This window comes from Anastrepha obliqua, chromosome 4, assembly GCF_027943255.1.
Source record: "Anastrepha obliqua isolate idAnaObli1 chromosome 4, idAnaObli1_1.0, whole genome shotgun sequence".
In the NCBI taxonomy this organism is placed as follows: Eukaryota; Metazoa; Arthropoda; class Insecta; order Diptera; family Tephritidae; genus Anastrepha; species Anastrepha obliqua.
In genome coordinates this window covers 42,835,768-42,857,040 of record NC_072895.1, presented here as the reverse complement: position 1 = coordinate 42,857,040, position 21,273 = coordinate 42,835,768, and the positions used below count along the sequence as shown (strand labels likewise).

The window sequence follows — 21,273 nt, the reverse complement described above, 5'->3', positions numbered from 1 at the left end:
GTTATATATTGAGAACCTGGTTCCATTATAATAGAGACATGTTCTTCCTTGCGTGTTTTGCGATAACGCTTGGAGCCTACTTCCTCCTGGTATAAGGTCTCATCTTTTCTCCCATCAAAATAAAGGGATGTAAGGGCTTCGGACATAGTTTTAGGTTCCTGTTGCAAGGCTTTTCTGATTTTAGATTTCTCCCTTCTGATTTTATTTTTATCTATAACAAAAGTCAAGTCTGTATCAGTAACGATTTGTAGGTCTTTCAGAACTGACGTCGCAATTGCAGCGGTTGCTCTTTCCGAAACACCAAATCGGTCACTAATTACTGCAGTTTCAGGAAGATTAATGCGCATTTGTGAGGTAGAAGGCTTTTGAAGGTATGATGTTGATTTGCTGAGAGCGAATTTTGGATCTTTGACATGTTCTTGTACTTCAGGCGAACGATTCTCAACGAACTCTTCAATGTTGTCATCCAAATCATCTGAAAAACTTTTGGCATTGTCAACAGAAGAAGTGTAAGTACTAGAGGATGTCATTTTATGTTTCGTTTTTTCATTTCTTTCAGCTCGACGAGTAAGTTTTGCAGTTTCAAGTACATCTATAGAACCAATCTTTCCGACTCTGGCAGTTCTTTGATCGAAAAGAAATTTACGTTCTATGACAGGAATTTTACGATCTTTTTCACATCCACAGTCAATAGAAATAGGGTTTGGACAAATACATAATGACAAAGGTTTACCGTAGTTACAGTCATTTGACATTTGCATGAAGAAATGTCAAAAATTTTCTCTGCTTCGGTCTTGAATATTTCATGAGCTTTCTGAAACTTAGGATTTTCTTTATCTCTTTTGTAAGACTTTCTTTTTTTCCAATATTTTGCATGATATGCAGTGATCATTTGTTCAACCCTGGTTTGAGAAACTGTAGGGATAGATGCTGTCATATAAAGCATCTTAATTTTCTGAGCTACCACATTCGCTATTTCTGAAAAAGCAATTTTCTGTGAAGATAATTCTGTTGATGATGACATTACGTATCTTTGTTCAAAACAACAAAGAATAACGTCAGCATAAGAGGGCAGATTTCTTAAAGAAAAATCCTTAGGAGCGCCAAATATTGGACAAACATGATCTTTCCGAGAAATATGAAACCGGGGTTTTTTTGCTTTTTCACTCATTTTAAGCAAAAGTAAATATACTACAACTACTGAATAACAATTAAAGAAAGTGATATAGCTTGGTAATAATTCGTAAAAAGTGCCAGTAAAAGTCAATATTATTTGACTTTTGAATATCGCGTACAAGAGTCACAGTCTCACTCTTTCACCTCCACTGGATCTTAAAAAATAATTGTCTCAAACAACATAAAGTTAATTATTATGAAAAAACTAACAATCTGACAGCATAAGTAACAAAATATTAATAAAAAATAACAATTAAATCTTACTTTCAAAAAGTTCAGAAAATGCACTATTTTCGACAAAATTTTCAAAACTTTAAGTGAGTTGCGCGAACAGAAGATATTAACCGATTTCAATTTTTTTTTTACCAAAATACTTGTGTTACTCCATAGCAACTTTTCCGCACTATTAGAATTTGATTTGAAAAATTTTTTGGAATTCGAACCACCCTAATGTGCATTACGGGTACGATGCGGATCTGCCCTACAGCTGCGATGGAGGTGATGCTTGAGTTGACACCGCTTCATACAGTTATTCCGCGTACCCTGCTGAATATTACCACGGAAGGCTTCGATAGAGAAGAAATGATGTAATCTAAAAGCATGAAATTGCTGAGGCTGCAGCTCCCACTTACTCAGCTACCCAGAGATAAAATCACTTAAGTCAACAAGTTCGAAAAGAAGTTCAGGATTGAACTGGACGATATCTAAACTGGAGTAAACCTGCTTTTGAAAGGAAACTCCAGGAATGCACCCTGCACTGGTATACATATAGCTCGATGAACCCAGAAAGCATATGCGCTGGAATTTACGGCCAAGAATCAAGCTTTCTGTGGCTATGCCTTCCAAACGGTAATGTATGCCATCTGTCTATATGCAGAGATAAACTTAGACAGGAATTTCTGGAATGAGCGAATTGCCATTCTGAGCGACAGACAGCCCGCATTTAAATCCCTATCGTCCAGTGAGATCAAGTCTGCACAGGTCCTTGAGCGTATCGAGAAACTAAATGTATAAGAAATGCTTTCAATAAGACCCGTGCCCTTCATTGCTATGGGATAACACACCATCAAGGAGATGCTTAGGAGTGAAGAGCTAAGGCTAAGAGAGACTGCGTAGTCATCGGCACATGATCGAGATATAGTCTACTGACTCCTGGCGTTTCTGCGACCAATCGCAGGAGACTCCAATGTACCTTCTCCTAGAATATAGCGGTATAGTTCGAAGAAAGTTAAGACATCTTGGCCAACTGCAGCCAAAAGAATGGCACATGTGCTCAATCCAACCCAGCCCTATCCTGAGTTTAATAAGGAAACTAGGTCTGGATGAGGTACTGCATTGAGTAGAGGGCATCAATGACCATGGGGTCGAAGGGCAAACCTCATAAAGAATTGAATCTAATCTAACTCATCTCAAGGTAAACCCAGGAAACGTGCTGTTTCGACAGGTTGTTTCCAGAGGGAAATGGGTGTTGAGTGAATAGGTCTGATGGGGCATGTGAAGAGATGGTTAGTGTCGTGCGGTGTGCCTTCACATGTTGCACATATGTTGGGTATATCGGGTCGATTGTGGATAGGATAGGATAGGAGTTTAAACTGATACAGTATCCAGAACGCAGTTGAGCCAAGGTTACGGGGGTATCGCGGGGTAGCTGAAGCAATCTTGGCCCGTCTAATACACCGTAGGTTATATATATGTATATACAGGGTTGGCCATATTAAACTGACCCATTGAGTAACCCTATAACTTTTTACTGTGATTTGAAATCTAAGGTTTACGTCAACAAGCCAAAGACACTAGGCGCACTTAAGGCCAATATCCGACGGGAAATAGCCGCCATATCGGCCGAGACGCTGGCCAAAACTATGGAAAACGCCGAAAAACGGGCACATTACGCTATACGAGCTAAGGGCGACCACTTGCGCGATATCATATTCAAAAAGTGATGGAAACGAATCTCCTTGAACTAAATTAAATGTTTTTCACAATGAAACACAAAAAAATGTTTCTTTTTCCATATTTTTTTAATAATCACATGGGTCAGTTTAATATGGCCAACCCTGTACATATCCAAATACGTGCTAAGGGCGACCACTTGCGCGATATCATATTCAAAAAGTGATGTAAACGAATCTCCTTGAACTAAATTAAATGTTTTTCACAATGAAACACAAAAAAATGTTTCTTTTTCCATATTTTTTTAATAATCACATGGGTCAGTTTAATATGGCCAACCCTGTATATATATATATAATTGGCGCGTACACCCTTTTTGGGTGTTTGCGTCTTGATGTTGTTCCACAAATGGAGGGATCTACAGTTTCAAGCCAACTCCGAACGGCAGATATTTTTATGAGGAGCTTTTTCATGGCAGAAATACACTCGGAGGTTTTCCATTGCCTGCCGAGGGGCGACCGCTATTAAAAAAATGTTTTTCTTAATTTTGGTGTTTCACCGAGATTCGAACCGTCGTTCTCTCTGTGAATTCCGAATGATAGAGGCCTTTAAGCTCCAGTTCAGGGTTGAGAGTACCCAGGTATCATAGTGTATACTTGTCAGCATATGCGAGTTCACAAATGATCCCGGCACCTTTGCAACTGGTTAAGCTAAGCCATCTGCCTATTGCCTTTCTTAGCATGCGATCTTCTAGTTTTTTTTTTGAAATGTGCGTAATTTATTTGATCCCCTGCAAGTATCGCGCCTTCTTTAGCCATTTCATCCACGGCAGTCAGTTCTACGTTACCGAAACGACCCGGATTTATATCCGGCTAAGGACTGTCACTCCAGTAGCATTCCTCGTATGTAAGTATGGGGAATGTTTATGCTACAACAACAACAACTGTCTCATTTCCCGCCATCCTTTATGCCCCGGAACCCCATATACACAAAGCTTGCGGTTATGAACGAGCTTGTTAATTGCTTCCTTTCATTCATGGACATTTTTGAATGATATCCAATGTGATGTGCTCGCTCTTATAGCCGCTTGGCTATCCACTGCTCTGCTGCTTTCTTTACAGCAAATATCTCAGCTTGAAACACAGTGCCATGTTAGGGAGCTTAAATGACTTTTTGATGCATAATTCCGCACAATATATGCCAGCGCCAGTCGCCTCTTCCATTTTTGATGCATCAGTAAATATATTGATGGTATTACTCCGCGGAAACAAGCCTTTGCGCCATTCACCGTCTTCGATAACGATCTTTAGTGGTTTTCCTAAACTCGTAACTGGAACCTATAGTCTGAATTGACCATGGCATTCCCAGTAATAGAGCTATGTGCGAAGATTTTAGAGGTATGCTAGCCGGTTGTTTGTAGCCTCACTCACAGCTCAGTTTGCTGTCCGATTTTCAGCATAGAGATCAATCGGTGTTAGGTTGAGGATACCCTAGAGAGCTGGCGTTGAAATTGATTTCATAGCTCCCATAATACAAGGCGCGGGGAGTCGTTGAACTTTTCCCAATGGCCATGTTTTCTTCTTAACCGCCTTCCACCACACCAATAGGCCACATAGTAATATTAGTCTAACAATTGCAGTCTAGCACCAGTGCATAAGAGCAGGTAGAGCCCCCATGTGCTTTACATGCGTACAAAGCATTCGTGGCCTTTTTCACCGTCCTCTCAACATTGGATTTCCACGTCAAATTATTTTCCGCTATTACTCCTAGGTATTCGGTGCCGCATTTCAGCGATAGAGAGACGTCGTCGAGTGCTAGTGCAGCGTCCTTATAAATATTTGGTAATTACCTTTGTTTTAGTGAGTAGTTAAAATGGTTATACAAAATTTAATTTCACAAATTTTTGTCTTTTATTTGCAATATCATAAATAAGTGTATCATCATTTTTTTACGATAACTTTTTTTTATAAATTTAAATTAATTAAGTAATTTTCCTAAATCAACACATTTTCATATGCGAGTATGTAGCAAAATGGAATTAAATTTTAATTCCTCTTCTAAAATCTTTATATAATACATATATTTTTGCATTGGAAACTATTTATTTAATATATTAGTAATTAGTGTGTATAAACATCGCATCTTTTTTCTTTCTTTTTTTTTTTTTTTTTGTTTTATTGTAAGCCACTTCACGTTAGCTTGCGTGTCGCAACTATTCGCGTGTACTTTGAACTAAAAGCAAAATTACTTCATTAAAACTCGGAAAGCAGTTGCATTTTTTCGTTTTTTTCTTTTACTCATAAATTATGCATATATCGCATATATTTCTATACCTCTTTACACTAAATTATTTTTGCTGAATTGACTTTAAATGCTGTTGCAATTGTTCGCAACGTTGGCACTCCTTGGTCAGCTGTTTCACTGCGGCCGCATATTGGCGCTGCAGCTCGAGCAGTCCTTGCAGCTCTGTATTCAGTGCATCACGTCTCGCACACTCCTCATTGTACTTTTGACGCACCTTTTGTTCGGTTTGCTTCACACCAGCCACAATCGCCTCAAACTGTTTGATAAACTCCTCACGCCCATGTGCGCTCGTCATACCTTCGTTATATGCCTCACATATGGAGTTGAGTAGTGAGAGTTCTTTTTCGAGATATCGCTTTTTATCGTTGAGCGTATTAAAAAGGGTGTAGTATTGTTTCGTTTCGATATGTTTGGCACTCACTGAAAAGAAACCGATGCATGAATAATATAATAATATAATTGATTTTGTTAAAACCATACTTTCATTATACAGCTCATGAAATCGTCGCTGATACTGCGTCAGCTCCGTGCGATCGGGTATGGCATCTAAACGTCGCTGTATGGCCACAATTCCACGATTCTTTTTCGCTATCTGCAACTTCAATTCGTGTATTTGTGCTTTCTCTTTTGACACAGCAGCCTCTTGTTCCTCTGGCGTTTGTGCATTGAGTGCCTCCAGTTCACTATGAATAAAAAAAAAAATAAATGTAAAGTCAAGGGCACATTATGGTTAGTAAGATTGATTTTGGAAAGCTTATTACATCAAAGTTGAAAACCTAGGACCATTAAACTATTGATATGTTTCCATACGACTTTAATACAAATAAGCTAATGGATGATCTAATAAACTACCTCACCAAAGGTAGAACTAGAAAGTAAACACAAATAAGTGTAATGCAGCACTCGGATGAAATATTTAGTTGTTGTTGTAGCAGCTTACTAAACTCTGTTAGTGCGGTGTAGTCACCGGTCGTCATCGTCTAACTCATTTAACGGTGGACCCAGAAAACGTGCTGTTTTGACAAGTTGGGTCCAGACGAAGAGGGGTGTTAGATCAGTGGTTTTGAAGGGCCATATGAAAAGGTAGTTAATGTCGTGCGGTGTCCCTTCACATGCTGGATATATATAATATTATTGAGTTTAACCTGCTACAATATCCAGACTGTAATTGGGCTAAATTGGACGGCCGCCGTACCACCAACCCATTCGCGTGCGTGACTACCATTCGGATTTCAGAGAGAGAACGTTGGTTCGAATCTCGGTGACACACCAAAATGAGGAACATTTTTCCTATAGCGGTCGCCCCTTGGCAGGCAATGGCAAACCGATTGTATTTCTGCCTTGAAAAAGCTCCTCAAAAAAATATATGCCGTTCGGAGTTGGCTTGACACTGTAGGTCCCTCCATTTGTGGAACAACATCAAGACGCACGCCACAAATAGGAGGAGGAGCTCGGCCAAACACCCAAAAAAGAAGTACGCGCCAATTATATATATAATTGGGCTAAAGTTACGCGGGTCTCGCGAGGCAGCTGAAGCTCTTCGTCCACAATAGGTGATGATTGGACTCCGATAACGGCATTCGGTGGTCTCTTGTTGAGTGTCGTTTAGTGTTTATCGGTATACTGTCCGGTCCAATATTTGTAGTTGGTGTTGTTGTTGTTTTAACAGTAATAGAAGCCCCGTCAGTGTAGGGTATATCACCGGTCGTCTTCGTCTGGCTCATCTAAAGGTAGGCCCAGGAACAATGCTGTTTCGGCGGATTGCGTCCAGAGGAAGAGGGGTGTTAGATGAGTAGGTTTAAGGGGACATGTGAAGAGGTGGTTAGTGTCGTGCGAAGTATCTTCACATGCCGGACATGTGTTTGGTATGTCGGGGTCAATTCTGGATAAGTAGGAGTTGAACCTGCTACAGTATCCAGAACGTAGTTGTGCTAGTGTTACGCGTGTCTCACGGGGAAGCTGGAGCTCTTCATCTGCAATAGGTGGTGGTTGATCTCCGATTAAGGCATTCACAGGGCGGGAGCTTAAGAAGGTGGTGACGGTCTCCCGGTGAATGTCGTTTATTGACTGTCTAAATACTGTCTGGTCCAGTAGATTTCTGTCAGTTTTGTCCTGTATCTCGTCGGTATAGTTTAAAAGGTGTCTCCTGACGCGCCTAGGAGGCAGCTCTGGCTCAAGCAAGTGTCTGCAAGGGTGAAACCTGCGGTAACACCCCAGCAGGAACTGCTTGCTGAGCAGTTCATTGTGCTCCATTACAGGGAGCATTTGTGCCTGTGAAGGTGTTGAATGGGGGACATCAGAAGGCAACCGAATGGCAGTATTTTGGCAAGTCTGTAGCTTTATCCCCTGCGTGTCAGTAGTTCCAGGCGACCAGGCAGGCGCAGCATAGTTTAGAGCAACAGTTCTTTGCCTTTGTCCCAAGGGCTGTCGGCAAGCAACTTGAGGACCTTGTTGCGATTTAAGACCTTAGTGGCAATTGCGATTGAGTGCACTGAGAAGGCGAGAAAACTGTCAAAGGTCACACCCAAAATTTTGGGATTGTTTACCGTCGGAATCGGTTTGTCATCGACTTTTACCCTGAGGGACAGTTTGACCTCCTTTGTCCAGGTGGTAAAGAGGGTCTCCGTGGATTTAACGGGGAAAGTTGGAGATTCCTCGCAGTGAAAAAGCGAGAAAGGTCGGTGAGGTGGCCGTTCACTTTGGAACACAGACCACCGAGCAGTCGTCAGCGTATGAGACCAGGGAGACTCCCGCTGTTGGTTGGAGGAGCTTCGAGATATAGAAGTGGAACAGCAAGGATGAAAGGACACCGCCCTGCGGTACACCTTGCTTAATCTTTCTCTGCTTTGATATTTGGTCTCGAAAAATCACTGACGAGTGACGACCGCTCAGGTAGTTTGCGGAACACCTCTTCAGCCCTGGTGAGAGTGTCGACTGATAAATATCATCTAGTAGCGTGAAATGGCTGACTGTATCGAAAGCTTTCTTCAGGTCCAACGCTACTAGGACATTGTGTTGTGCTCTTTGACATACATATGGTTTAGGAACCAAGTCATCATTTACACTATTATCTTAGCCATAAGGCCGAGTAAAGAAGAGGAACCCTGGAACACCTACTCTGCCACTGCCCTGCACTTAGTAGAACACGAATATTTCAACATTAGAAAGTGTGGCAGATCAGAAAATTAGCAGCCTACTTAAATTATGCAAACTGTGTATCAAAGAAAAATATAAGATAAACTCTCCATACTAGCACTTGGTATCACTATTGGCCAATTTCTGGTCTATGTGCGATCTAGAGGACCAATAAAGTCTAAGCACTCTAGTCTAGCATCCTAATATCTGTTCACGTTCATCCTTGATCTATCCTACCAGGACAATCTCCGCATTATGTCACATAGTGAATAACACAGCCTAACTAACCTAAGATACTTAACTTAATGGTGAGGATTGATCAAAATGAAGCTATGTAAAGAAATCTGAATATGTTTTTGCTTAGATTATTTTCGATAATTTTAATGAAAAAATGCCTACTCAGAATAAGTTATGTTTACTATAAAAGTAGTTTTTTGTGTTACTGACCAGCAGAATTGTCGTTACCGCGACTACTAATCCTCACTCACGTAAATTCGAATGCTAAAGTATTAGTAGAGCGAAACTTTTAGTAGTGAAGAAGCGAATTACTTTGCTGTTATTGTTGTTGTAAAGGCATAAAATACCGCCCTACAATTTTTGCTAATAATTCTGATATGGAAGTCCTTGGTTGGATCATTTCGACAATTTAATACATTCGCAAGAACGAAGATCTAATTATATAGGTTTTGGCGTCATTTGACATCGATTTAAGCTCCTGATTGCATTTTGGGTAGACTTACTCTATTTCTTTTTGCAAATTGGCCAAATCTTGTCGACAGAACTCTTTGAACTCCGTCTCCTCTTTCTTCAGTTGGTCGTGCTGTTTCAGCATATCTTGCACTTTAGCAACAATCCTGCAACAATTTGAATTAGTCTCAAATATGTACAAAAGAATAAAATTGAGTTTAGTTTTTAGGCTTACTCTGGGTCAGCTTTCGCTTCGATCGCTTTGTACTGTTCAATTTCAGCTTCCAACTGCTGTTTTTGTTCTTCTAGCAACCGCAACTGTTGTTGTTGCTTTTGCAATTCTACTTTTATTTCTTCATTCTCTTTGAGATTACATTGAACTTTGCGTTCTAACGCTTCTTTAGAAGCTTCGAGCATTTTAATTTGACTATGTTCGGATAGTTGTTTGGCATCCGTTTCCATTTCCTGTTGCAGTTCTGTGTAGTGTTTGTGCATTGCGCTACGCTCGTTAGCGTCGAGACGGTGCGTTGGAGAACAAGTGATATCCTACAAATGTGGAAATGTATTATTTTTTCTCCATCATTCAACTTACTCAGTCTAAGAAAATTTAAGGTCCATTATTTTACCTCATTTGCTAAGGTAAGATTCTTAAGCAATTGCTGCACATCAAACTGCAAATCAAAATATTTACATTTGCACAACACACAAAAGCAATGTGAACCAAAAAAGCAAGGCCCGTCAATTATTCGGATATGCAAAAAAAAAATATAATAAAAACATTAAACTAAAATAAGCGAATTAAGTGCAAAGACGTAAATTATATGATTATGAGTTAACAAAAAGAAAATTAGTTAAAAATGCTTGTTTGAACCTCATCCTCAGCGCCATCTTGATTGCCTAACTGGCTTTCACTACCGGCCTTCGCTACAGCTGCGTTACCATACTCCAACAATGTCATACGCACACGCATCTTCTCGTCCTCATTGCTGGTATCTTTGCGCTGGTATAGCCGGGTTGGATTGTATAGCTCCTACAGAAGAAACACTTTTAATAATAATAAAATAAATAAATTAAGTACGTCGTCGTACTTGAATGTGCTTAATATACGTTGAGGCATTTCTTATTTTCGCTAATTGCTCTTTATCCGTTTTATACTGGTAGTGATTGTGAAACTGACCAATGGCAAATTTTTTCAGTCGTTGAGCACGCTCTGCGCGATTTTCCACCTAAAGCGAAAATTTGTAATTATTTTGTTCCTCTATACTACGCGATTTAATAATACGAACCGATTTTTTAACCAGCCATTGTATAACTGGATGTATGCTAAGGAACTCTAGTCCCTGTATTTGATGTGGTTCTATTTGAAAAGGGCACTTCATTTGTGGCAGAACAGATACGATTTTTTCAACAAGTGCTCTGTAAGAAGCAAGCAGTAAAATATGAATAACATTTTTTTTAGTTTATGAAAGAGCTTGTTTTGATCTTTTTTGTAATAATATGAAAGCAAATACTTCTTCATACGAACATTTTTTGGCCAATAGTTAAGTTCTCATGAAACAGTAAATCCACATCAACATCATATTCACAGCACTCAATGCACCAAGTCATACCCCCGATCACTTTGTCAAAGGAAGACAATCCCTTAATACGCGCTCTATAGTAGCCCGCAGCCACCAACATATCAAATGTTTCCTGCTCTTTCGCTGTAGCGTCCACATCCTCACGCCGCTCCACCTTCAGATTCAGTACATGAAATCAACACGGTAATTTATTACCTGTTTTCTATAGGAAGCTTTATTTTCAATCACTCACCTGCACTTCCCGACCTTCGGCGTCGATACGTGTGGCCAACTTCACGTTAGGCAAATGCTTCGAGAATATATCACGGTTGGACGCCATCGAAAAACGCCCACTTTCATCACTTTTGTGCTAATGCTTTATAAATCGAATCTGCCCAATTTATCAACAAACAATGTATTAAAATTTGCCGAATGGCAAAAAGGAAAATAGAAAATATTTTCTAATAGAGTTGTCAATGTAATCAGCTGGGTTGTGGTGAGCTGTATTTACTGTGGGAATTGTAAACATCTGATAAGGGGTGTTACGATGGTGACAAACGTAAATAAAGTTAGTAAAGCTATTTGCTAAAATAATTTTATTTTTACTTAAAAAAGAAGTTTCTTAAGTAATCAAATAAAAATAACTATTTTGTAATTGTTTTAAATGGAAAAAATTTTCATATAATTTATTGCCATCATAATTTTTTTATTTAGAAGCCATGTTATTCAAAAACAAAATTGGATGATGTACAAATATTCAAAAATCACAATATTTATGTGATTACCTTTATTTTAATTATAATGAATTTATGGTAAATTAAATTTTACTAATAGCTCACAAACAAAAATAAGCACTGACATTTAAAAAAACAAATGCTTAAATTAAAGGAAAATAAATCACATTTTTGACAAAATGGAAATACCTGTTGGCAATACATTTCTCTATTTAAAATATAACAAAAAAATTCTTTTTGAATATTCACGTTATAGTATAGTACAAAAAAACTAATATTTTGCAGAGTATCCCCTTTCGTCAATATCAAATTCTAACCTCCACTAACGTTCTAGTATACTCAGAATTAATCTGTTATCATTCCCTTTTAACGCCTTTTTGAGGTCGGATTAGTTTCAAATTTAATTCTGTACAATCGTCGTTTCATGATAGCGAAAATTGTCCCTATGTTTAATTTTTTGGCATTTTTTAGCCAAGTTTCTTTTAAGATTTAATAATTATGCCTATCTGTTGTACAGATTTGGTGGTAGTGCATTTGGATGTGCATGTAGTTTTCTCCAAACAAAACCTTTTCCCTAGGTTTTGAAAAGGTTAAACTTGTTTTCATCGGCAAAAATTAGGGTTTTCCGGAACTTCCCATTCTTAGTTCTATGATCTCTTGCAAAGTTCAATCTGGAAATATGGTTTATTGCGTAGATAAATAACTTGTTGCGGGCTGTGCGTCCATGCAAATCAGTTTATAATTATTGTAGCACTCTCATTTGGATTTTTACGTATTTTTCGTAAAATCGATGTAGAAGCATTGTAATTAAAGATTTGTATGCGAAGGATTTAATTTAACTATTTCAGCGGTTTTTTGTTAGATTTTGCCATTTTTATAGACATTTAAACTATTTCAGGTACTTTGTCGCAACTAACAGTAAATACTTGTGCATCATTTTGGAAATACACTCGGAGGTTTGCCATTGCCTGCCGAGGGCCTACCGCTATTAGAAAAATCTTTTTCTTAATTTTGGTGTTTCACCAAGATTCGAACCGGCGTTCTCTCTGTGAATTCCGAATAGTAGTCACGCACCAACCATTCGGCTACGGCTGCAGTTTTTACCTTCTACTACCTGTTTAATGTGTCTTGAGATCTACATAATTACTAAAAAAGCTAATTTCAAGCCATTTTCATGGAAAGGCTAATGCCCTGCTTTGAAAAGATTTCTATTAAATATAGATAATATATTAAACCATTTTTAATCATCTAATTGACTTATCTAATTCCCTTCTTTTTATTGCTCATTGCAACCCTGACTGACCACTACTCTCATTTTCTCTCTCTACCTCGTGCTCATTGTTGTTATTTCTCGCAAATTTTCTTGAATGGATTGGCGTCTAGCCGGCACAACGTGGGCAAATAATAAAATAATTCGTTGGTGCGTGCATGAAAAAATCGGTCAGCAGACAGTCCATAAAATACATAATTCTATTACTGAAGAAGTGTGTAATTTGAAAAAAGATGCCTTACATTTGTTTGCTACAGGAAGGCAATGAGAGCCTGTCGCGTCTCATGAACAGCGCTCAGCAAAACGGCTACGCGGTCATAGCTGCACCCATAAATGCAACTGAAATACCATTGGAGTATCAGGAACCACCAATGTGTGATCGGCAAACGGAGTTCACGTACTCAGACTTGATCTTCCCATCAGATCAATGGAATGGAAAAGTGATAAGTATTCTGTCGGACACCATCGACTGTGATGCCGAGGATCCAGTAGTGCGTCGCAATGCAGAGGAAACACTGAAGCGTGATATATCGTGGGGAGAACATTTGCAATATGGTGGTTATACGATGATACAACTAAAGTCTGACCGTAATCTTAATATGGCACGCATTGCTTCAAGTAATGTGAAGGGTAGGCTTACTTTCAACTTATTTTTTCGCTTCCCTCAAACTAACGGTTACTTTCGTTGGCATTTATATAGGGTTACTGCTCGTGCAAGTACCGTTATATAATTCAAAGATTGCACAGTCTACCTGGCGTCGTGACATTGACAATGGACAGTTGGAGCGTCTCGAACAGCAGGACACTTGGCATTGGTGGAACAGCTTTCGATGGGCGGCCGATTTTAATCCAAAAATTAAAGTGGTACTCGAGTTAAATGAAAGTGATCGTCCATCATTGGAAGTTGTGCGTCGTTGGATGGGTGAGCCGGTCGAAGCAATCATTGTGCCCTCTACAATGTTCATTTGCAATCGCCAAGATTACCCAGTGCTACCAAAAGCTTGGCAGGAGATTTTATCTTATTTTATGCGTGCACGCATAAATATAATTATCTCTTCGGATGTGCATGACGGCAGCCTGAAACTCTATGCCGATTATATGATCCGTTTCCAGGATATTAACAGTGACATGCACGAACTGTTGGCGTAAGTCTTTGAGTAGGCCATATTTAAATAATTTATGTAAGCAGCTTATTTTTACAGTTTCGAAGATGTGTTGGAGGAGCCGCTGCAACCATTATACGATAACTTAGATTGTTATACTTATGAGGTCTTCGAAAAGGATCCTGCCAAATATAAGCTTTATCAAGAGGCCATTGAACAAGCACTTTTGGACCGTGTTGCTGAAAAAGACAAGGAAAAGAAATTGGTATTTTTTATTTACATATTTTTGTCATCAAATCAAAAGCGTTGACTTATAATAAACGTTATCACCTACAGACCGTTATAATGGTGCTAGGGGCAGGTCGAGGTCCACTTGTACGTTCAGCGTTAAATGCCGCAGAAAACACCGGGCGTAAAGTGCGCGTCTACATTATCGAGAAAAATCCCAACGCTATACGCACACTGAATGCTATTGCTAAAAAATTGTGGTACAAGAAAGGTATACCATTATTAGTATTATATTATATAAATTTAAATTACATTTTTTAATCATCGACAGATGTGCATATATTCTCTAAGGATATGCGCGAATTCTCACCACCTGAACCAGCCGATATTCTAGTCTCTGAGCTATTGGGCTCATTTGGTGATAATGAACTTTCACCAGAATGCTTGGATTGTGCACAAAAACTACTAAAATCCGATGGCATAAGCATTCCCTGCAAGTCTACCTCCTATATCAATCCAATAATGTCTTCCAAGCTGCTTAATGGTGTGCGTCAAGTGATGCGTCATGAGACATTTGGTCGGCAAAAGCAGGCCACTTATCATACACATGCAGAGAGTACCTTTGTTGTGCTACTCAAAAATATATACAATATTGGCTTGCCACAATCTTTGTTCGAATTTGTACATCCTAACCCTCAAAGTCCAATTGATAATAGTCGCTATAAAACATTGCGCTTCGATGTGGAATTGGATTGTGTGCTTACGGGTGTAGCGGGCTACTTTGATACGGTGCTTTATAAGGATATTAAGCTGAGTATTAACCCACAAACGCACACGCCAGGCATGTTCTCTTGGTTTCCGATGTACTTTCCGTTCACGGTAATATTTTTTTTGAAATTTTTATACATTTAAGTGTTGTCAAATTAAGTATCATATAATTTTACAGGAACCAATAGACGTAAAAAAAGGGCAAACTATTGAAATTCACTTTTGGCGTTGCGTTACAAAACAAAAAATTTGGTATGAATGGTGTTTGGCTTCGCCACTCCGCACGCATATACACAATCATGGTGGACGGTCATGTCCCATCTACAGTACATAAGCATAAAGGCGTACGTTGCAAACGCTTATAAATATTCTATGCAAAAATTAGAAATATAAAATTCGTTCACCGAAAAACTTGACAAATTTAAAATTATTAATAATTTGCTAAATTCTGTTAAGGGATTAATAAATAAGTGACTATTATCTCGCTATGACTTTAATAATTGAATCAGAAACACTTTGTAACCGATTTCTTTAAGGATCCGAAATGTATGTATGTTGTATTATAAAACCAAATATTTTTATATGATATTAAAAACTTTGAATAGGAAATGGCTAATTTTTTCTTAATAGCATAATAGATACTCTACAAATTTGGCTGTTTATAGTGCAAAAATAAGATTTTATTTACAGATATTTATATATATTTTCGTTTTTGAATTATTTTATGTACTTTATTTTTTGCATTGTTTTGACTATAACTTTTTTTAGAAAGCACAAACTTTAGTTCATGCAGCATATTTTATTAAACATTTTTACACCGTTTTTCTATTGCATTATGAATAAAGCCAAGATTTTTTCAGAGCTATTAATGGAATAATAAGTTAAAAACATGCCATTCGACAATATCATATCGCACCCTAAATACAAAAGGGTCACAACTCAAAATACTAAGATTTTCAATAGAGACGAAAAACGTTTTATGTAAAAATTATTGTAATATTTAAAGAAAATATTGTTCCACCATGAAAATATACAACATTGAAGAAGGTTCTACTACTTTTTTTTTCAATTTTATATTACAATATATTTGCGAAAATAAAACAAAATTTTGATTTATGACTCTTTAACTGAAATTTTTTCGATTAGCTAGTGATATTATCTTAAGTTGTGCCTTTTTAACTGATAAAATGTTTTAATTTTATAAGTTTCCTAACCTAATTGAACTCACTTTTCACAACTAAAGAGGCACAATGCAAAATAATATACCACGAAATTTATCACTTTTACAGTTATAAAGGCAGAACTCAAAATAAAACTCTTTGTGTGTAATAAAAGTAATCAGCTGTTCTTGAGCCCATTAACGCAACTAAAATAATTCTCTTTAGTTGATCGTGCAAAAGCAACACACTTGACATAAAAATAGACATAACTGTATTTTTCCAGTTAAAGAGATAGTTATGTGAACGAAATATTTGCAGCAGTTAGAAATGTGTACTCTGAATTAATTTATGCAAAAAACTCAGTTTTGCAAAATTTTGAGTTGTGACCCTTTTGTATTTAGGGTGCGATATGCTAGAAATGTGAAGTAAGACACAAAATTTGTAAAACAAATGCTTAATTTCCCCATTTAAATTTAATAAAAATAAAATCACACTTAATGCAAAAATAATAGCAGTGTGTTATCCATTTCATTACGCATGACGAGGAGTAATCGGTTTGAGGACCGTCACTCAAGGCGAATTCTCCGAAAGTTTTGCAGTTACGATGCTCGATATTAATATAAGTACACTTGTGCTCACTTAAATAAATAACTTTGTCTATTTATAATAGAATAGTTGCAGTATTTTTCATGCAAAATTTGTTTCGCATTTTTTGTGTAAATTTGGTTGATTGTAGAAAAAAAGTTATGAAAAAAAGTTCCAAACTTTAACTTTTTTGCGAAATTTTAAAAATTTCAAAGAATTGTCTTCAAAAATTTCAACTTTTTGATCAGAATTTGCAGATAGCAACTTTTTATGTACGAGCATGAAGTTTCGTAGCTCATTCAAAATCAGTGGAATAAAATGCAAGCATTGATTTTTGACATTTTGAAGTGAAAACTTCTTTAGAATCGTTGGGAGTGATTTGAGAAAAAGTGAAACGAAAAAGCGACACCAAAAAGAAGAAGAAAAAAGATATACGTATATACAGTGGAGTCTGGATATAGTGAACTAATTTCTGCAAGGACTGTTCACAGTATCCAGGTTGTTCACTATATTAAGGTTGACATTTTTTTTTGTTTTAACTTGGTTTATTAGCTTTAAATTCAGGTTTTTTATATAAACAAAACAGATTATTTGTATAAAGTAATATTTGGAAAAATACATACATATTATTGAAAGAATTTACGAATAGATGTTTGCTGTTTGTGTTCGGAAATTGACTTTTGGACCGCTTTTTCGCGTAGACTTTTCAGTACTAGTATGCCAGCATAGTCAGTGATGTTAGCTTCAGCCCATGCGATAGCTATATCGAAGCTTTTAATGGCTTCAGTAGCTTTTATTGAATTTCCGATCTGTCCTTCGCCTTGGCTGTCACTACCAGATTCTTCAGTATCCATGGCATAATTATCTAAATCAATTTCTTCGTCAACTTGGATTGAATTCCACTTCTCAATATCTTGTTCAGTGTAGGTTTCCTAAAACAAATAATTTTCACATACAAGCTTAATTAACAGGTGCTTGTCAAGAGGGTGAATAAAATTACCTCCGGTAATACAATTTGCAGCAGACCCTGTATATCATGAACTTCTTCACATTTTTCCTGCAATATTTTTTCACGAAGTAAGCTCAATGGAATATCATCGTCTTCATCCTCGCTTTCATTTGCTTCTGTAGTATTTAAGCATTCTAATAAAGGCTTCCAACATTTTACTATTACATTTGCCTGCAGCTGATTCCAAGCAAGCATTAAAAATGATACAGCTTCCTTTAAAGTTAAATGTTTAAGAAATTGTGTGATGTCATCCTTTCCTACAGCTAAAAGCAGGAGATGCTTTTTGTAATACAACTTAGTTAAGCGAATCACATTTTGATCCATAGGCTGAATTAAAGGCGTTACATTTGGAGGCATATAAATCACGAATATGGATCCATCAGCAGTTTTAAGTTCATCTTCTGGTGGATGGCAAGGGGCGTTATCAAGCAAAAGGATAGCTTTGGCTGGTAATCCTTTCTGTAGTAAATACTTTTGAACCTAATATAAATTAAAAACGAATAAATACTCTGCAAAAATATCAAGAGTTGCATTATAAATGTATGTATGGTGAAACCATTCTCTGAAAATGTTGGCGGTCATCCATTCTTAGAGTTCCGATAGTCTACCGGGATGTCATAAGCCTTAAAGGAGCGCGGCTTCTTGGCATGCCCAATTATTAACGGTTTGACTTTATGCTGACCAGTTGCATTTGTACATGCAAGAAAAGTAATTCTGTCCTTTTCTGCTTTTCTCCCCGGAGCTGTTTTTTCTGTTTGGCTGACATACGTTCTATCAGGAAGCATTTTCCAAAACAAGCCGGTCTCGTCTGCGTTATATACTTGGTCCTCGCAAAGCTTCAATTCGTAAATAATGTTTCTGAGTTTTTTCTTAAAGGGATCAGTTGCCTGGATATCCGATGAAAGTTTCTCGCCACACACTTTTAAAAGTCGGATTCCAAAGCGAGTTTTAAATCCAGATAACCAACCGGGGCTGGCATGAAAGCTACCTTCTTTTTCCTTTAAGCAGCTTCATTGCTTTTTTCTTAAGCATTTCCCCAGTAACTGGACAATTTTTGTTTCGTTGAGCTATAAACCACTTGTATAACATCTTCTCCATGCGGGGATACTCGCCTTTTCTAAGAGTCTTCCGCTTAGATGCTCCGACTGCCTGGTGGGATATAATACTACGAGCATTTTTTTTATTCCCGAAACTGTTGATTTGGCCACACCATAAATTTTTGCTATGGATGAAACACTAGCAACTTTCTCGAGTTTTTGAGCAATATCAAGTTTTTGCTTTAATGGAAGGAATTTCCTCACAGGCATGATAACACTTAATTTATTAGCACATAAACACTTTTAAAAACACATAAAACATTACACATTCACTCAGAAGCGTTTTGCACCCGACAAGAGATAAATAAAGACTGGCACCAAATACATAGCAGCAGCTTTTCCAGTAAAAAAACATAAATTGAGCAATTTCGGGGAATACCCGACTTTATTTCTGTTTAAGTTTTTTTTTTAACAGTTTATGCTTGCCGTTGCGTTTAAAGCTTTGTTCACTATTTCGAGTTGTCGATAGTTCACTATTTAGAGTACTCAATGTAAATTTCTAGGTGTTCACTATATCGAGGTGTTCATTATACCGGGGGTTCCTTATACCCAGACTCCACTGTACATGTATGTATAGAAAATGCTTCATTACCAGGCACACAGAAGGATGGCATAAGCAAATTTAAATTTGTGAATTTATATACATATGTATGTATATATGCGGATATATGTATATATGTTGTGTGTATGTACATATGTGCCTCGCCACAGCAAAACATACGTTAAAATTTCTCAAGAAATCCAGCGCGCATTCATAGGCACAGCATTGCATGTACAGTAGGGCGGGTCGATTTAAAAATCGCCCATTGCTCTATGAAAATCGTATTCTAGGGATCAAAATAAGAAACTTTGCCGAAGGAACCATACCTCTAAAACGAATTCTGATATATTTTAAAATTTTTTGATATGCTTATTTTAATGTTTAAAATATTAATCTTAACGATATAATTCGTTAACGAGTAAAGTTAGCTAGGTCGAAATATTTCCAACAACAATATACTTTATATTTTCTTGTAAATTTTTTTCATTCAGTGAGTGTAAAGTGTACAGACAAACTGTCGATTGTTTTCTGTTTGTTAGTTGCTTGAAAACGAAGTAACCTGAAAATTCAGCTGTAAAAGCTTACAAAAACAAGTGATAGTTCAATGCGATCTTGTGGGCAGTTGTTGCTATTCTTGCAATAGCATTAAACGCCAATCAACTTTTGAAGAATGCTGTTGGAGTTACAAAAACATCGATCATGCTACTCTAAAATCCGACTGTAAATGCCGAGGATATGACGAAAAATGTAAAAAGACGGCCTCTAATGGAAATAAATAAAAATAAACATAACAAATACTTCTACTGCAAATAAATAATAATAAAGATAATGAATCCTTCTACTGGAATAAAAGAAAAACTTTCTTAGCAAAAGGTTAGTGATTTTTGAGGACCTCTAATTTATTAGCATCAGGGTGGGACGTTGGGCTAAGATCTGGCGGATAAGTACTACAACAGGATACTAGAGGTCATGGAATTTTGGAGCATCGATATACTAAAATAAAATTCTTTAAAATTCATAAATGACGACCATATAATGAAAAATATAAAAAGTCGACCCGGTCCGCACCTTCGGACACGAAAAAAAGCAATTTTTTTGGAAATTACTTTGTAAAAATACTTCAGACTCACGGAGAACTGTTTTTCGTCTCTTCGGATTTTGGTGCTTCGTGATTTGGCTTACGCAGGTATAACTAAATATGGTGTGGCAATTATATTAAAAAATACGACAGTTTTTTAGCGCCTTCGTATTACTTGAAAATGTGCACCGCTGTACTTACTTATTCTTAGGCGATGACGAGTATACTTGACGGAAACGTTGTTGTTGTTGTAGCAGTACCTTTGCCCTGTCAGGGAGAGGGGTGTTAAATGAGTGGGTTTAATGGGGCAAGTGAAAAGGTGGTTAGTGTCGTGCGGGGTGCCTTCACATGCTGGACATATGTTTAGTATGTCGGGGTCGATTCTGGGTAAGTAGGAGTTTAACCTGCTACAATATCTAGAACGTAATTGTGCCAAGGTTACGCGGTACTCTCGGGGAAATTGGAGCTCTTCGTCTGCGATTGGTGGTGGTTGGACTCCGATAACGGCATTCGGGGGTCGGGAGCTTAAGAAGGAAACGTCTTCAGAGTTGTTTAGATAGATTAGATTACATTTGTGGTGGGTTGGATAAGTCCAAGCACTCAGTTAGGAGACTATTGTACTGCACCCGGATAGATTTCAGTAGAAAGAATAGAGATAGGAAAGATAAAATGTGGGTGGAAAGACGGAAAAATTATTTATTATTATTATTATTATTATTTAGTGACTGGTATGAATACCAGTACTAAAATTATGTTTGAGCATTGGCTGCAGAGGCCATCAGCTCTGTGTCGTCTGTGGGTGTCTGGATTATTTGTTATATTGTCATTTCGATAGTTTTAATGAATTTGCTTATTTTTTCGTTGTTTGAGTGACTGGGAATGGCGAGGATGTCGCTTATTTGTTCTGAGTTTAGTATTTCTTTTCTTGCGTTGGCGTGATTTGGAC

The 21,273-nt window shown here is 37.5% G+C and overlaps 2 protein-coding genes and 1 pseudogene across 3 annotated transcripts; 1 reads left to right on the top strand and 2 right to left on the bottom strand.

The window, feature by feature from the left end:
* Nucleotides 1–5,339: 5,339 nt before the first annotated feature.
* Nucleotides 5,340–11,243, bottom strand: LOC129245875 (coiled-coil domain-containing protein 93). 2 transcript variants are annotated; one of them, XM_054884304.1, is made up of 10 exons: nt 11,008–11,243; nt 10,721–10,929; nt 10,482–10,611; nt 10,284–10,421; nt 10,067–10,225; nt 9,822–9,866; nt 9,431–9,741; nt 9,249–9,362; nt 5,854–6,056; nt 5,340–5,793 (listed from the first exon to the last, which is right to left on the bottom strand). In XM_054884304.1, the coding sequence occupies exons 1-10, from the start codon at nt 11,092–11,094 to the stop codon at nt 5,417–5,419; spliced, it is 1,773 nt and encodes a 590-aa protein (XP_054740279.1). In that variant the 5' UTR covers nt 11,095–11,243; the 3' UTR covers nt 5,340–5,416. The 2 variants fall into 2 exon arrangements, with proteins under 2 accessions (XP_054740279.1, XP_054740280.1); XM_054884305.1 differs by lacking the exon at nt 9,822–9,866.
* A 1,585-nt stretch (nt 11,244–12,828) lies between these two features.
* Nucleotides 12,829–16,526, top strand: LOC129245427 (protein arginine N-methyltransferase 5). The gene is made up of 6 exons (XM_054883587.1): nt 12,829–13,388; nt 13,459–13,903; nt 13,961–14,126; nt 14,198–14,360; nt 14,421–14,968; nt 15,036–16,526. Exons 1-6 carry the CDS (start codon nt 12,992–12,994, stop codon nt 15,189–15,191), a joined length of 1,875 nt encoding a protein of 624 aa, XP_054739562.1. The 5' UTR covers nt 12,829–12,991; the 3' UTR covers nt 15,192–16,526.
* Nucleotides 16,527–17,228: 702 nt separating this feature from the next.
* Nucleotides 17,229–18,396, bottom strand: LOC129244106 (jerky protein homolog-like; annotated as a pseudogene).
* Between the last annotated feature and the right edge of the window lie 2,877 nt (nt 18,397–21,273).

Excerpts from the sequence above, each read along its gene's own strand:
- LOC129245875 (XM_054884304.1), bottom strand. The coding sequence starts at position 11,094 with ATGGCGTCCAACCGTGATATATTCTCGAAGCATTTGCCTAACGTGAAG. Across the intron at positions 10,930-11,007 it reads CCGAAGGTCGGGAAGTGCAG|GTGGAGCGGCGTGAGGATGT; the intron begins GTGAGTGATTGA and ends CTGAATCTGAAG. Across the intron at positions 6,057-9,248 it reads AATTTGCAAAAAGAAATAGA|TGAACTGGAGGCACTCAATG; the intron begins GTAAGTCTACCC and ends TTTTATTCATAG.
- LOC129245427 (XM_054883587.1), top strand. The coding sequence starts at position 12,992 with ATGCCTTACATTTGTTTGCTACAGGAAGGCAATGAGAGCCTGTCGCGT. Across the intron at positions 13,904-13,960 it reads GACATGCACGAACTGTTGGC|TTTCGAAGATGTGTTGGAGG; the intron begins GTAAGTCTTTGA and ends TTATTTTTACAG. Across the intron at positions 14,361-14,420 it reads AAAATTGTGGTACAAGAAAG|ATGTGCATATATTCTCTAAG; the intron begins GTATACCATTAT and ends AATCATCGACAG.